Raw genomic sequence first — 15078 nt, 5'->3', positions numbered from 1 at the left:
TATTTATACATTTCTTCTTCATGTATTTGTTTTTCCCAGAATACCGTCTGTTTATTTAAAAAATATTTAAATTTCTTAACTTCTTTTGATTCATTACCAGAGATAACCACCTTTGAATATTTTTTATTTAACAGTTAATATAAATAAGATCAGCAAATATTTGAACTTTTCACTTGTATTCATTTTATACCTCTTATTTATGTCATTTGCTTATATAATAAATCAATGCCTCTAGTTCTCATTTTTCCTGTAGACATAATAAAGTTATAGTGGTAGACAGATTTTATATCAATTTTCAGAACTCATTTTAGAAGCTATCGCAATATTTGCTCTTAAATGAAAATAACAAAATTATATTAATTCCTTGAATGTAAGAGTTTAAATTTACAAACACTAAGAACACTGTGACACTGATATGTCAAATGAGATAATGGCTACCTTTGGTAAATAGTGTTTGGTGGAGCTCCCCAATTAAACAAGCTTGGAATCCACCATAGGGTCACTATGAATCATCTATGTCTCGACAGCACTTAACAAACAACAACAACAGGGCTAATGTTGCTGTGTGTTCAAATCATGTTGTTATTGTTGTTGTTTCTGTGTACTGTAGTTAGAACTGACCCATAGTTGACCCTCCAGCAGGTTTTGAGAGGCAATAAATTTAACAGGAGTCGATTGCCCATCTTTCTTCTGCAGTGCAGCTAGTGGATTCATACTGCTTGCCTATGGAATTGCAGTGCAGCTTCTTACCACTAGATCACCAAAGCTCAAATCATATTAGGTACTGTTGAGTCAAGTACAACTAATAACGGTCCTGAGAACAGATTTGAACCCTGTCCTATCTGGTGCCAGACAGCACAGTCTCTGGCACATAACAGCCAGCTGCAATCATTGTCAAAGCACCCACTTGAGGGTCTACCTCACCTTTGCCATCCCCCCACTTTTCCAAGCATAATATCCCTCTCCAAGGAATAGCCTTTCTTTGCAACATGCCCAAAGTTAGTGAGACAAAGCTCCTGTCCTTAAACTTCAGGGCCCTTTAATTTTGTATGTCTGTCTAACTTTGCATTCTCATCTGTGACTACACATCTGCACCTTTTTTTTTGTGCCAGGCATGTCTGTCTTTCATGTTCTGGACGTGAGCAGTGGCATGATGTAATGGAGAGAATGAAAGACATCAGGGTTTGCATTCTTGTTGCTGAGTAGGACCTAATTAAGCTAGTTCTTGACTTTTCTGAGGCTCAGTGTCTGCATTGATAAAAGTGGGAATATTCGGTAATAATAATTTGATGTTGTTTCCTAATTCCTAAACAACACGTTTAATAAGACAAATAAAGAAATGCTTTCTGAGCACTATAATGTACTATAAAATTGTTATATTAGTTCTGTGAATTTGATGGTGGTGGTGTTGGTAGTGCTAAAGCTTCAGAAAAAGATGAAGGGAAAAGTTCACCTTGTGAACTGTTAAATTGCTTTCTTAAAATATCTCAATCCAAAATAGTTTTTGTTTCTGCTTTGTACAGGTACTAGCCTAAGAACAAGGAATAATACAAATCCTTGCTTGCCTCTTCTGGGAGGAAATAGACTTTAAAAAAAAAATATATCTTTTCCATCAGTGATGTGAGTGACACTGACCAGTGACCGGGAGGGCAGTAGTCTGGAGGGCCCCTATGAGGAGGTGACTTTTGAACAGAGATTCGAAGGATACTAAAAGCTCTACTGGTATAGTGTGTTGCATGCTTTGACCCTAGTTGAAGAGTCTGTGGTTCAAATTCCCCTTCTCCAAGGGAAAACTAAAGTCTCCTCCCACAGAGAAATACAACTTTTGAGAGCATGATGGAGGGCTGCTATGAATTGAATTTCACTAGATGATATTGGGTTTAAAAGACCTGAGGGGAGTACTGTCTCATACTGACCAAACATATCTCATACGAAGGAGAAGATGGGGCTAAGATCTCACTGGAGTCATCTTGACAGAGCAGAGCCATGGAAGAAGCATGACCAGATCTGGAACAAGTTCACATTCTTTATAAGTTACAAGTTTACAAGTTGTTAAGTGAGAAAGCATGTTTTGAAGGCAATATTCATGAACTTTCTTTAGGTGCTGTCTTCAGTTTAAGCATGCCCAGTATTGGTTACTGTTCAGATTGGTCAGTGTCCTTAGGGTCCTTGCTTATTTTTGCTTTTTTAGAGTGCTTCTTACTGTATGCTAACCAGAGCTGAGCAGTGGGATCACATTTGAACTCTTCAGTTCGGAAACACAAGAATCATCACTACGTGCTATCTATCTAGATCATTTTATTTTATTTTGTTAGTCTTATTTTTAATTTTGTTTTGGTTTGGACTTAGGTTAAATTACATCTTCATCTTGCTTTTTTTGTAATTAGACTGAGAATGTGGCTATAGAGACAAATTCTAGGTTATTTTATATATGTGTTTATCTATCTATCTATCTATCTATCTATCTATCTATCTATCTATCTAAAATAACCTAGAATTTAACCTAAGTCCAAACTAAAAGAAACAACAAATTTTTTTAAAAAAATATAAAAGGAAATGTAAAGCTCTAGATGAGGTTAAATCACATCTTTATTTTGAGAATGTGGCTATAGAGACAAATTCTAGGAGAGATTATATATATATGATGGAGATATAGGTAGGTAGGGAGATAGAGATAGAGATATTGATAGATATAGAAAGATACAGATATATCCATCCCTGTTTTGGTCTGCTTTCTTTCATGTTGTATATCAGCAATGTGCCTTTGGATAGGCATTGCATCTCCGTACCGCTAAGCCACCAGGAACTCACTGTTAAAAAATCTTTTTTTTTTATATGTACTTATGCATGTACACAAATGACCCTCATACTACACTTTTTTTTTTTTTTTACAAACCTAGCAACAATGCCATGTATTAGTTTCCTGTATGTTCTATGCATGTTATCTGCATGGACACGTTATTTCCATGAGTGCATTATAGGAAAAGGGAGCCCCGGTGGCTTAGACTGTAGGGAGTTGCCCTGCTCACTCCAAGGTGGTGCTTCTCTGGCAAAAACCTCAAAGAAAAACAAACACTTCAGGGTTAGCGATGATTTGGTTCTGACTAGAGGGGTAGTGAGTTCATATGTGATTATATGAAAATATATCTATATCTATATATCTATATCTATCTATATCTATCTATCTATATCTATATCTATCTATCTATCTATATCTATATATATATTTATTTATTTATTTATTTTACATAATGAGAACACATCTCCCTTGAATCAGCATTCCTGGTAACCTAACTCAGGGACTTTCAAATTTCTTGACCCTAAATAACATTGAGAACCTGTGGAATGTAACCACATACAACTGAAGCAGGTTTTACTGTGGCGTTTGTGTTCATTACTATTTCAGAGCACTCTTTGTGTTTTCTGTTCCATTTTATTTTCTTTCACAAAATATACTACTTGTTGCAGCCGACTAAATGGATTTCAGAACGTGTTCATAGTTCATGATTTACAGATTGAAAAATACCAGTGTAGTTCCAGAATACTTCTTTGCTATTTCTCTTTCTCAGAAAGCAGAGATGTCTGGTAGAATGATATCAGGTCAACTCAGCTGGACATACATATTGTATGTATGCTTTTGTTGTTTACAGTAGTCTGTGCTTCTGGAGCTGACTAGTAACATGCATACAGCAGTTTACAGTTTGCAAATCATTCAACCTCCTCCGCTCCTTAAGACATCAACTATTTTGTTGTTGTTTGCCAGCAAATCAGTTACAACTCAGAGCAACTATATATGACAAAGTAGAGCTGCCCTTGACGTTTTCCTATGCTGTAATGTTTATGAGAGAAAATTGCCAAGTCTTTCTTTGGTGGATTTGCTGGTAACTTCAAACAAATGGTCTTGCAGTTTGTGGTGTTACTTCCTTTTAACAACTGGTCCCCCGGTAGGTTTTCAGCAGCAGTAAGTCCCATTGGAGGCGATTGCCCATCTTTTCTCCACAGAACAGCTGGTGGATTTGAACTACATACCTTGCCCTGGCAGCACAGTTCTTTACCACTAAACCACTAGAGCTCAACCTTTCAGTTTAGAGTGGAGGAAACTGAGGTTCAGTGAGCTCGCCTGATGTGAGGTAATAAATAGTTCTTTGACCTTCTAGCTTGAGTTTACCACATGACATTTGATTTTCATTTTTCCGTTTATCAGCCCGTTGTGACCTTTTCTTTAGTTATTACAGTTTTCCTGTTTGTGGTTATTTGCTTCAGTCTGGGATTACCTCCTTTTGCTTTGTCACATTGGTTAGGAACCTACAGATGGAAGCATAGTTTGTTCTCTCTCGTGGGCTTGAGTGCTGTTGCTGCTCCAAGTTCAGTAATAAACAGGAAACCAGCCTCCAAGATAGTGAATTCTTCCTTCATGACCATTCTGTCTTGCAGCAGCTTTGGCCCGTAGTTCTGAGTGGTTCTTCTAAACTGACAACTAAAACCTCACTGTAGCCTGTGAAATGGGAATATAGCACTTAGAGTGTAATTTTTCCTCTGCTCACAAAATGTGGAGGGGTGGAATATATGCTAGGCACATTTCTATTATTTCACTTATTCTGAAGTATCAGTAAATGTAATTATTCTGATACAAGGAAAGCTTGCGAAGGATCTTTATCTTTTTGAATACTTAAAAATATGGGAAAATACAATGCATTTTTATACATTCCTAATATATAATGAAGTGAGCTCTGGTGACTTAATGGTAAGGTGTTGTGCTGCCAGCCCAAAGGCACATGATTCGAATCTACCATTGCTAAACATGAGAAAGATAGGCAGGGTCCTTCTGTGCGATTAACTGCCTCTGAAAATCAACAACAGTATATACTGTGATTTACGGTCAAATCATATCAAACTACCCTTAATTTTGTCAATTATGACACTGAGGAATCTTCTACCACTAAATATCAGCAGCTGTAGCAATAGACATCTATAGAGCATTTTAGTATTTTATAATTTATAAGAAACTAAAATGCTTCTTCTCTCCTCTGTGTAATGAGGGGTACAGGGCATTATGTATTTCCTAGACAACACCGCACCCACCCCATCTTGACAATTCCTAATGTCCTATGAGACATACAAGCCCATAACACCCTATGCCATTTGCTTATTACATTCTTTTTGCTGTGTCTGTCTCCCTCAGCGAACATAGTACTTTCACATGGACAGAAAGCTTTGTGACTTTGGTTCTGTAATGGATCCTAAATACCGAGAAGAGGACCTTTTACTTAATAGATCCTTTGTAAATTTGAATACATGAATGAAGCTTAAAAAGAGGTCACACATAAAAGGAGGATCCAACTATATAGTTATATAAGTATAGGTTAAATTATACTGCAATAATGAAGAACACCAACAACACAGTTTTCCTCTTACACCAGAAGTCCACTATAGGCCTAGACAACTCTCTGAAGTGGGAGCTCTCCCTTCATGCTGTGACAGATAGTTTAGGCATCTTTAGTCTTCTGGTACTTTCTTGTCAACATCTACTTCTTATGATATTGAATGTTAATATTGTCTTCCATGTTTCTGATAGGAAATAAGTCCCCGTATAGTATATATAGATCATTCAAGGTCTAGTCTTTGTGACTTGGATTTGCTTTTGAAGAAAAGATATATCACACTTGTTTTTGTCAACCACATTTGGCTTAGTATAAATCTCGTGAACAAATTCTATCATAAATAATCAGTTCATTTGCAGTCCAGTTTTAAAATATTAGCAGAAGTTACTTAGTCCTCAAGAAGATTCTTTACTTACATTTCTTAATAGCTGCTTATTTCAGGGACTGCAGTGTGTTTGTGGGGGGGAGGTGTAGGTGATATTTTTATATATTCACAAACATATACTAAACTTACAGTCATCAAGCAGGTTCCAGCTTATGTTGTTGTTGTGTATTGTCGGTAGGCACTGACTCATAGCTGACCCTCCAGTGGATTTTCACAGGTAATTAATCTCATGAGAGGAGATTACCCATACTTCTCCAGCAGAGTAACTGGTGGATTTCAAACATGCACCTTTGGGATGTCAGCGCAACTTCTTGCCTTGAGGCCACCAGTGTTCCCTAGCAACTCTAAGGTCGAAGATAACTGCCTCGTTGAATTTCTGAGGCTGTAAATCTTTACAGGAGCAGACTGCCTCATCTTACTGTTACCACGAGGCTGCCTGAGTGCACACAGACCTTTCATTAGCATTCCAGTATTTTAACCATTGTGACACCAAGGTTCCTCTGGACCAGAATATAGGAAGGGATGGAAAAGAAATTTAACACCATTTATTTAGCAAAACTAATCTTCCATAAAATCTGACTACATTATATACTATAAAAGTGTTTAAAAGTATTCAGGATAGACTTACCATTCAGGAGTACCTGCTTGCACTGAAACAGTCATTTACTATTATTATATACATTCACGTGTTCCTGTCTGATCAATTGCTATAGGAAAGGAGAAAATCAAATGAGACCAAATTAGTAGTAATAGTTTGGTGTGGCATTTTGTAATGTCTCTTAGCAGAAGAAAAGACGGGAATTACTCTTATATTGTAGTCATGTGTGTGAATTTAGTTGTTACAGTGCTTGGTCTGCATCCTGAAAAGAAAATGGATTGAAATAAAACACAACTAGAACTCTTCCTATTGATCCTTATGCCAGACAAATGTTTGGAACCCTTTAGGGAGAAATTATGTTTTTTTGTTGTTTGCTTCATGCAGGAGCACTTGAACCCCTCCTTTCCTTTCTCAATGAGACAAATGGCTCATTTTCTGATTTTGTGAGATTGCCAGTAGAATAAATGTGTGGTCATCATTCGGAATTTTCACACAGAAGTCTCTTGGGTATGCAATCCGTGGTCCCCACACCATTTCTAAGTGTGATGTGTCCTCTTCCTTCAGCGTAGAAAATGAGTGTCTTGGATCGGGCATTACAACAGTTTCATTTCTGGTGCCAGGTGCCACCTGTGGTCACATAGTTGTTTTTCCCACACCTCTTCTTTGCATCTCTGGGTAGTTCTCTCTTTGCCTTTTACCCCCTTAGAGTTCAGGGTGCTTTGGAGCTGTAAACACAGCATATGTTCAGTCATACTGTAGGATGTAGGATGTAGGATGCTTTCACTGTCTTCTTTTCAACTTTAAACTTTCTTGTCGAAGTACTTGCTGCTCCAGGATGGAGCTATTATCTGATTTTAAACTCTGCACATTTAGCCTGTCAGGCATACTAGCAAGTCATCTTTTAAAACAGAGTAGCTATGGAGTCGCATAATTTTCACATGTCACCATTGAACCTGGACCTTTGTTCCTGCTTCTCATAAGCACATGCCTTGACTTTTAGCTTTCTCAGCTTCTCTTCTTAATTTGGGAAATACAGATGATTTATTTTTTTTCGTCATATTTCACATCCGTTTTAGTGAAGTAATGATTTCAAAGCAAGAGATGAAAATTGTGTTTGTATTCTTAGTATACCTTACTTAACTTTGACAAATTATTTGGCCTTCTTCAGCTTCCCCTCTAAAACACAGCAATAGGAATAGCATCTCATATTAAAAAAAAAAATCACAGAGTTGTCATCAACGTTACCATGGTCTCTCTTTCATTTTATTCTTCCTACTCCTGTCTCCAAGGTTAGCTGTTTGCCCCTGAGTAAGTGCTCACTTGGAATGACCAGTGTGAAGGGGAGAACTACCTTGTAGAGCTTTCTAGGCTACAGTTTTTAGGGAAGCCGACTGCCCCATCTTTTCCCCATGGAGCAACTGGTGGGTTTGCACCAAAAACTTTTTGTTTTGCAGCTGAGAGTATTTGGCCACCAGGGCTCCTTTGTTATATAGTAGGGATTCCATACCATTTGTTCAAGTTCAAGATAATCTATTTAACACAGCACCCAGAAATAAAAGAACAAAAAATAAGAATACTTGCTGCGTTTTCTCGTCAGCATTATTAAAGTCTTTAAAATTACTATTTATACTTCTAGGAAGACAGATTTAGTTTTTACATACCTTTTCCTGAAGTTTTGATCTGCCTACCACTCAGTCATTCTGTTAACCTCAGATTATTCTCCTTGAAATGAAAGGCATTTGGCCTCTCCATTAAGTCGACCAATGTAACTTCTGGGTTGAATTATGAGTATGAAGGAAAGTATGAAAATTAGTTCCTATTCCCTGATTGTTTTTAATCAAACTGAAATATAAATAACTTGAATCCTTTTAATTTTCCTAACAAGACTCCTTCATCCTGTTTTTTTTTCCCTGCAGTTTCGTTCTCAGAGAACGAAGCAGACATTGCTGAACTGAATGTGCTTGTCTGACTGAAAATGCTCTCATTCTACTTTCCTAGTTAATTGTTTGAAAAGAGGGTAGTTTTTTTTTTTCTCATCATTTTCCACATGGATTTTCGTAGGGTTGTTTAATGAGTGTCCTGGAATTTTCGAGCAAGGGGGATCTTAAGAGTTCATCTCACCTACGTAATCTTACAGATGAAGAAAGTGAATGAAAAGAGAAGTTCAGAATTTGCAGCTAGTTAGGAGCAAAGATGTGGAGTAGATTTCCTAACACTGGATGGGTTTTATTTTTTCCTATATGAAAGTCATTTTCTTTCTTTTTCCATTCAAGTCTTTGCAGAGATTGTAGTACTTTCTTCCCCCACAAATATTAAAAAAAAAAAATACTGGCTATAACCTATGCTGTTGAAATACAAGTTTTAAATTCAGGAAGCTCTGATGGCCTAATGGTAATGGTAAGGAGCTGCGCTGTCAACCCAGACACATGGTTCAAATCCATCAGCTGCTCTGCAGGAGAAAGATTGTCTCCTCCCATGTGATTTACTGCCTCTGAAAATGGGTTGGTTTTGACTCAACAGTACAGAACCGGAAGATGTGAACTTCATAGTAACAAGGTGTAGCAGGAATTATTGGCTCTGTTAGAACTTACTGTAACTGGTGGGTCCTCATTTTATTCAGGATAAATTTTAGAATGTTTTTATTGCTTGTAGAGCATATTCCTTATAAAACTTTTCCCTTAGAGTAAGTCAGTTAATGTAATGCAAATGTTTTTTTACATTTGAATGATCCCCTTAATGGATTTTAACATATTGATGCACATTAAAGAGAAGTCAAAGTGCCTTTTCAGCTGTTTGGAATTGCTTTCTGATACTCACTTTTCCTTGTTCTTTATAATGTCTTCTTCTATTTCCTACTCATACCTTTAATCCTCAAAGAGGTTCAAAAGGACATGAGTGGTTTTCCTTTGTAAAAATAAGGGTTTTGGGGGTTTTTGGCTTGGTTTTTTTGTAAAATAAGTTTCCCTATTTTAACCTAAACTTCAAACTCTAGAAATCTTGGGGAAATTCTGTATCCTGCACTCTTCTCCATAACTCTCAGTACATAGTGATTTGCATGAGCATTTTAATGTCTAATCATATCACTCCACAACTCTTTTTTTCTTGCACAGCTCTTAAAAGACAGCATTTTTAAAAAACAACAATGATATACACAGTTCTCCTGGATTTTTTTTTTAAGGTTTTTAACAACTACATAACCATTGATTTGATTTTAAAATGTAGAAAAGGTAGCACTTCATATAAATGTATTTCTAAGTGGTTAAACTTCTGGACCTTTTTCTTACGTAGAGGAAGGGACGAAAATCTATTTATGTGATGAGACTAGACCACTATGGTCAATGTCAGCCTGGAAAAAGGCCCTTGTCCACACTGGAGATGGGAGTCTATCAGAGGAAGGCTATACAAGCTTCCATTTAGGCCTGTGCTGACCAGTTAATTAGGACTTTACCCAATACTTAATTCTAATGCAGAAAGCAAACTTAGTCTTGTCACTGCCTAAATAGGCCCCTCAAAGAGGTGAAGTAGCATACTTAGGTTTGTGTTTAAGAGACACATGTGAAATATACATAGTATTTAAATGTAAAAATACAAAATGAATACTTAGTATAAAGATATTTGTAATGAACTGTCTCACTTTGGTAATGACCTCCAGTTTACAAGAGCAAGCAGGTTTTTTATGTACATTGATTATTATTTTTTAAAAATATTTTGGGTTTGTTGAAGGGCAATTCCTAGTCATTCTTTTTTTTCACTGCTTCCTTCACTTGTGGGTCGTCAGATGTGTTACAGTTAAGGTGTTACGCTGGGGCTAATCTCTGTAAAATGCTAGCATTTGTTCTTCTTTTTCTCTATCATCAATCTTTCACACTCATATCAAACCTCTAATGTATCAGCAGGCTTCCCAGAGCTACTGGTTAAAATTACCTTTGCTTTTGGTAAACTCTGAACCTTCAAGCCTCAGTGTTTTCAGCTGCCCCCTGTGGATTCCTCACTGCCAGTCACTTGCTTTATGTCCTGAAACCAGGAACCTGTGCAAAGCCCTGCCTGCTATTCCTTCCTTAAGTGGGGAAGTGTGCAAATATTTCCAATAATCAGTGCTGCATATATATGCCAGCTGTAAATGAAAGTGGTTAGAACTCCCCAAGGGAGAGAGCTTCTATTTGTGTTTGTCCTACCCAGCCACAATACAGATTCTTTAAACCTTGCTATTCCTAAAGGTTCCTTTGCTTTTCTGATGGAAATTGCCAAATTTACCTGTCTGACATCAAAGCAAATGACTGTTCTATCATTTCTTTCTGAAAGTTTTTAGTATTTGAATAGTTTAGAGTTTATTTCTGTTTCCTTTATTCTTGTGTTTGCATCTTTCTTTTTTTCACTATCCTTATTCATGAATACTTTCTTTCATCTGCACGATATAGGACTATCTATTAGTAAAAATAGTTTCTAATGTACATAGGATTTCTTGAACACATGGTTCACAGTCTATTCACCTTTATTTAGTGCAGTATCATTTCCACATACAACTCTTAAATTGTAATGCCATCCTTTGGGAAACAGACTCCTGCTGTTGAGGAATGAAAGTGTGGTTAGTGTTTTTATTGTTAGTGTGGCTCTTTGCACTGTAGCCAACTAGAGACTTCTTTTCAGTGTCGTCAGTTACAGTCTCATTAGGATTTACAGTAAATATCTAGGGAGTTCTTGGGAAAGAATAGAAAAAGAATAATGTACTTTCTTTATGAGTAGCAGCATATATTTTGGTAGTTCTAGCCTTAATCAAGTAAAGTTTGCAAATAACTGTTCTCAAACTTTGATTTCCTATCTGGTAATAAACCTTAGTGTTGAAATAATAGCCATCTAAGTTTAAAATTTAATATAATTCATTTTAAAATCATTGAAAGTTTTTCCCCCTTTCAACTCTAACTGGTATGCCTATTTAAGTCTTAAAATGCTTAATAAATATTAGAGTTTTAAGGTTTTTTTAAGAGAGAAAAAATAGTAGCACATTTAAAAAAAAAAAGTAATCAGTAATATTTTTTCTCTAAAATGGTTCCAATAATAGCAGTATTTCATATTTTTCAAGAGATGTTAGTGACCTTTCACATATTTTATTATCTCGCCCTTTGATACTCAGAAGTTTCCAAAGTGAGAAAAACTAAGGCACAGAAGTTTCAATATTTATAATTTTTTAAGCCAAGAGGATCTTCTGAAAGATCTTTGGATGAAAGTTATCAAATATGATTTGTTTATACATATTCTACTAAGCTATTACATTTTGCCATTTAACACATTACTTATTTAAACATGTAAGCTGTATTTTTTTTCCAAAATAAAGGAAAAATAGAATCATTCATTTGAATAGGCTTGTTGTTAAGTTGTCTTTCTTTTTCTCTTTCCCTACTCCCTCATTAGCTCTGCTTTCTGGAATGATTTCGAAAAAGTAGCATTTAACCCACGATACTCTTCAATATAGCATAGCTGTTAGTGTGCTGTTTAAATCTGCAAAGATGGTGGAGTACAGAGGAAATATAAAAGTTTTAAATATTTTAAAAACAATTTTCTGATACTGTTGGATTATATGAATGCCATTTTTGATCCATAATTGTGTGTGATTCCATACCACAGATGCATCTTCATTTTTATATTCCTCTTATTTTATTTTCTTTTTTCTTTTCTTCCCAGTGGGTACACCTTATTACATGTCCCCAGAGAGAATACATGAAAATGGATACAACTTCAAATCTGACATCTGGTCTCTTGGCTGTCTTCTATATGAGGTAAGTAATGTTGATAAGTTATATATACTGATGCTTTTTTCTTATTGCAATACATTTATAGCATTATAATAGCATATACTTATTTTTTTTCCCTGGGTGTTATTCAAGAATTAGCTTTTAGATTAGGAAGAATCAATTCATTGGGTTAATAAATAATTTTTATAGTAGAATTTAATCAGTGGCATTCATATACATTTACTTCCTTTATTTTTAAACTGTAAGATTTTGATGGGAGTTTATTTTTAAAATGGTCATTTTTAGTTGTGGTAATGCTTTCTGCATGTTTTATTTATAAAGTTTACATTTAGGTAGCTATAAAAACATGCTTATGAATGCATTGCAAGAGAGATGTAATGAATAAAATGGAAAAGCGCCGTTAATAGGTTTATCCTTATTTTATTTCAGTTTTACAAAGGTGTAATTAAGCTTTAAAGATTATATGTGAATAGAATATTTTTTAGATTATCACTTTACTTAGTTTTCATGAGTAACTGCTTATATTGCTTAAGTTTAGTAAAATGCTCTCTTGTTCTGTTGGTGATGGTTTATCAAAATAAGAAGCACTCAGGTAGGTAGGTCTTCAAGCAAATATCATGGTACATTAATTTCAGTGAACAAAGAATTATATAAACACATTTTACATCCACATTGTAGGATATTGTAATCAAAGTGTAGCTCAATTTACTGACTTCTGCTGATCGTACTTATTAAATTTAATTGTAGTTTCCTAGAAATACAAACTTTAACTGAAACCTACATATTATAATTTTATTTCCAGCAAACTACTTCTCTTAATGATGTAAAATGAAGGAAAATAATAACTGGCATCACTTATATTTAAACTTATGCAAAGAAAATATAAAATAGATACATGCGAATGAATATACTAGTAAAATGGCTTTTACTCTTAAGTTTTGAGATTCCTTTCCTTCTTACATGAATGAAGTATGTAAGGATGGTAAACCGTTTTAATTAACCCACTATTACTTGGAAGAGGAGCATGAAAAGTGGTTTTTGAAAGTCTGTCATCGCCTTTTTTTTATTATTTTCTAATGGCAGATTAATATTTCCTTAATTTAAGGACCATATAGAGATTATTTTTTTCCTATTGCTTAAAAGAATAATTATTTTGTTTTAAAATTATTTTAAATGTTTTTCCATAAGCCCAAATAATTTTCTACTGTAAGATGTTATAAATTGGTGATGATAATAATAAAACAGTTTTATATGCATTTGAGATGACAAGAGATTAATACTTTCCTTTGGTGATTCAGTATAATGTTGTAAAGAACCCATTTGATTATTTTAACTTGTTATGTTCAAAATAGTTAGTCATCTTGCACATTTTTAAATGTGTTCTGTCTTTTAAGTAGCCATAGAATCCTTCAGACCATACTCTGATATCTGAAACTCTTCCTGTAGTTATTTTAATATAGGATTATGTGTATTTTACTTCCTTTAAACATTTTAAACTACACAGAAAATTGATTCTTACTTATGAGATTCAATTTAACAGTGAAACCAAACAGTACAATTAAATTGTTAAGCATTTTGGGAAAGGTTCCATCATTCCTTAAGGGACAGCAGACTCTCTCAATTCAAAACTGAAATAATGCATCACATTTTGGATTTGTCTTTGAGAGACAGTGTCCCATTTTATATGCACTTAAAAGAAAATTATTACTGATTTTTTAAAAAATTATTTATTTGGCTGCTCTTATCTTTGTATATATATGCTGTGCATAGTTCTTAGTTAAAGTATTTACCTTGTTATTTCATTTCCATCTGAAACGAAATAACAAGCCATTTGGGAGAACTGCCATTTCCTAAAGGTTTTAATTTCTCTTTCTATTGTATATTTTTTTAGTTAGGTTTTAATGTCATATTCATAGTAGTTCCTAGTAATGTATCATTAAGGATGGGGGGAGGGAATCCCAGCAACTGGCCATAACACTACTTAGACATTTTTTACTGTAACCCACTAAGAATTTACTATTAACAATAAAGGCATTGCCAGCCTTTTTTTGCAACTGTATTTTAAACTCAGAAAATTAGACTTTCAAATATACTTGAAACCTAAAAAAAAAAAAAAAAGAAACCCAACCTAGCAGTACAGTTTTAATTGATATGCAACAAAGTAGACTTTACTAATTAAAATCAAGATGCTGTGCTTTTGCTACATGGACCTTTACATGGAAAAGTAGGTTTTACACATTTCCTTTATTGTTCAGCACAGCAATTGCATCCTTCCAGGGTTGTAGGTTGGTGGCTTATAGTTCAAAAAAAAAGAGAGCTGCCACCAGCCCCGAAGACAGACAGTGGGCTTTCGTCCCTCCAACACCCCCAGAATACTAATCAGAAAAGTCAGACCCTGGAGGTCAGGGAGCAAGTCAATCATTCTAGCGATCGTCTCAGTGTGGAGGATCAAATTAGCCTGAAAAATTCAGCTGCTGGGAGGAGAGGGCGAGCAGCTGTCAGGGGCAGCATCGAGATGCACTAATGAACCAGATGAATAGTGCAAAAGCTTGAAAATAAAAACAGGACAGTTGACATTTTTCATCTGTCAAAACAGGAGATGCATGAAAATATACTATTCCTGTTTAACTCCTTAGGGGACATCGAGATTTTTTTTTCCCCTTTTCTTTTTTAACATTGCAATATTGAGACAAAAGTCCTATAATGAACTCCTAGCATATGATAATGAATATGTACATATTAACATAGGGTGGGTTGTTTTTTTTTTAAACAGACGTGGAGAGACTATAGCTACCTATTCTGTTTTTAAAGACAGCATATTTAATAACCCATTTTATCAGAACATGTTGCTGCATTTTAACCAAGATAGATTCTTTCGATTGCTTAGCGATTTTCTTTCAGAAGTTTTCTTTCAGGTAGCATGATTTATATTGTTTTGGGATAGTCAAGTTGGGTGGGTATTTT

The 15078-nt window shown here is 35.1% G+C and overlaps 1 protein-coding gene across 1 annotated transcript in view; it reads left to right on the top strand.

Annotated features, from left to right (window-relative positions):
* NEK7 (NIMA-related kinase 7) overlaps window positions 1–15078 on the top strand; it is a 124382-nt gene that overhangs the window by 83496 nt on the left and 25808 nt on the right. Inside the window, exon 7 of the mRNA XM_006892097.1 lies at window positions 12044–12138. Within this exon, the coding sequence (XP_006892159.1) occupies window positions 12044–12138 (95 nt within the window). The remainder of the gene's footprint in view (window positions 1–12043; window positions 12139–15078) is intronic.

The sequence above is a fragment of the Elephantulus edwardii genome, unplaced genomic scaffold, assembly GCF_000299155.1.
Source record: "Elephantulus edwardii isolate Elephantulus edwardi_28Jun2011 unplaced genomic scaffold, EleEdw1.0 scaffold00110, whole genome shotgun sequence".
Taxonomy (NCBI): domain Eukaryota; kingdom Metazoa; phylum Chordata; class Mammalia; order Macroscelidea; family Macroscelididae; genus Elephantulus; species Elephantulus edwardii.
The sequence above is the reverse complement of the archived record's forward strand: the minus strand, read 5'-3'. Positions and strand labels throughout refer to the sequence as shown.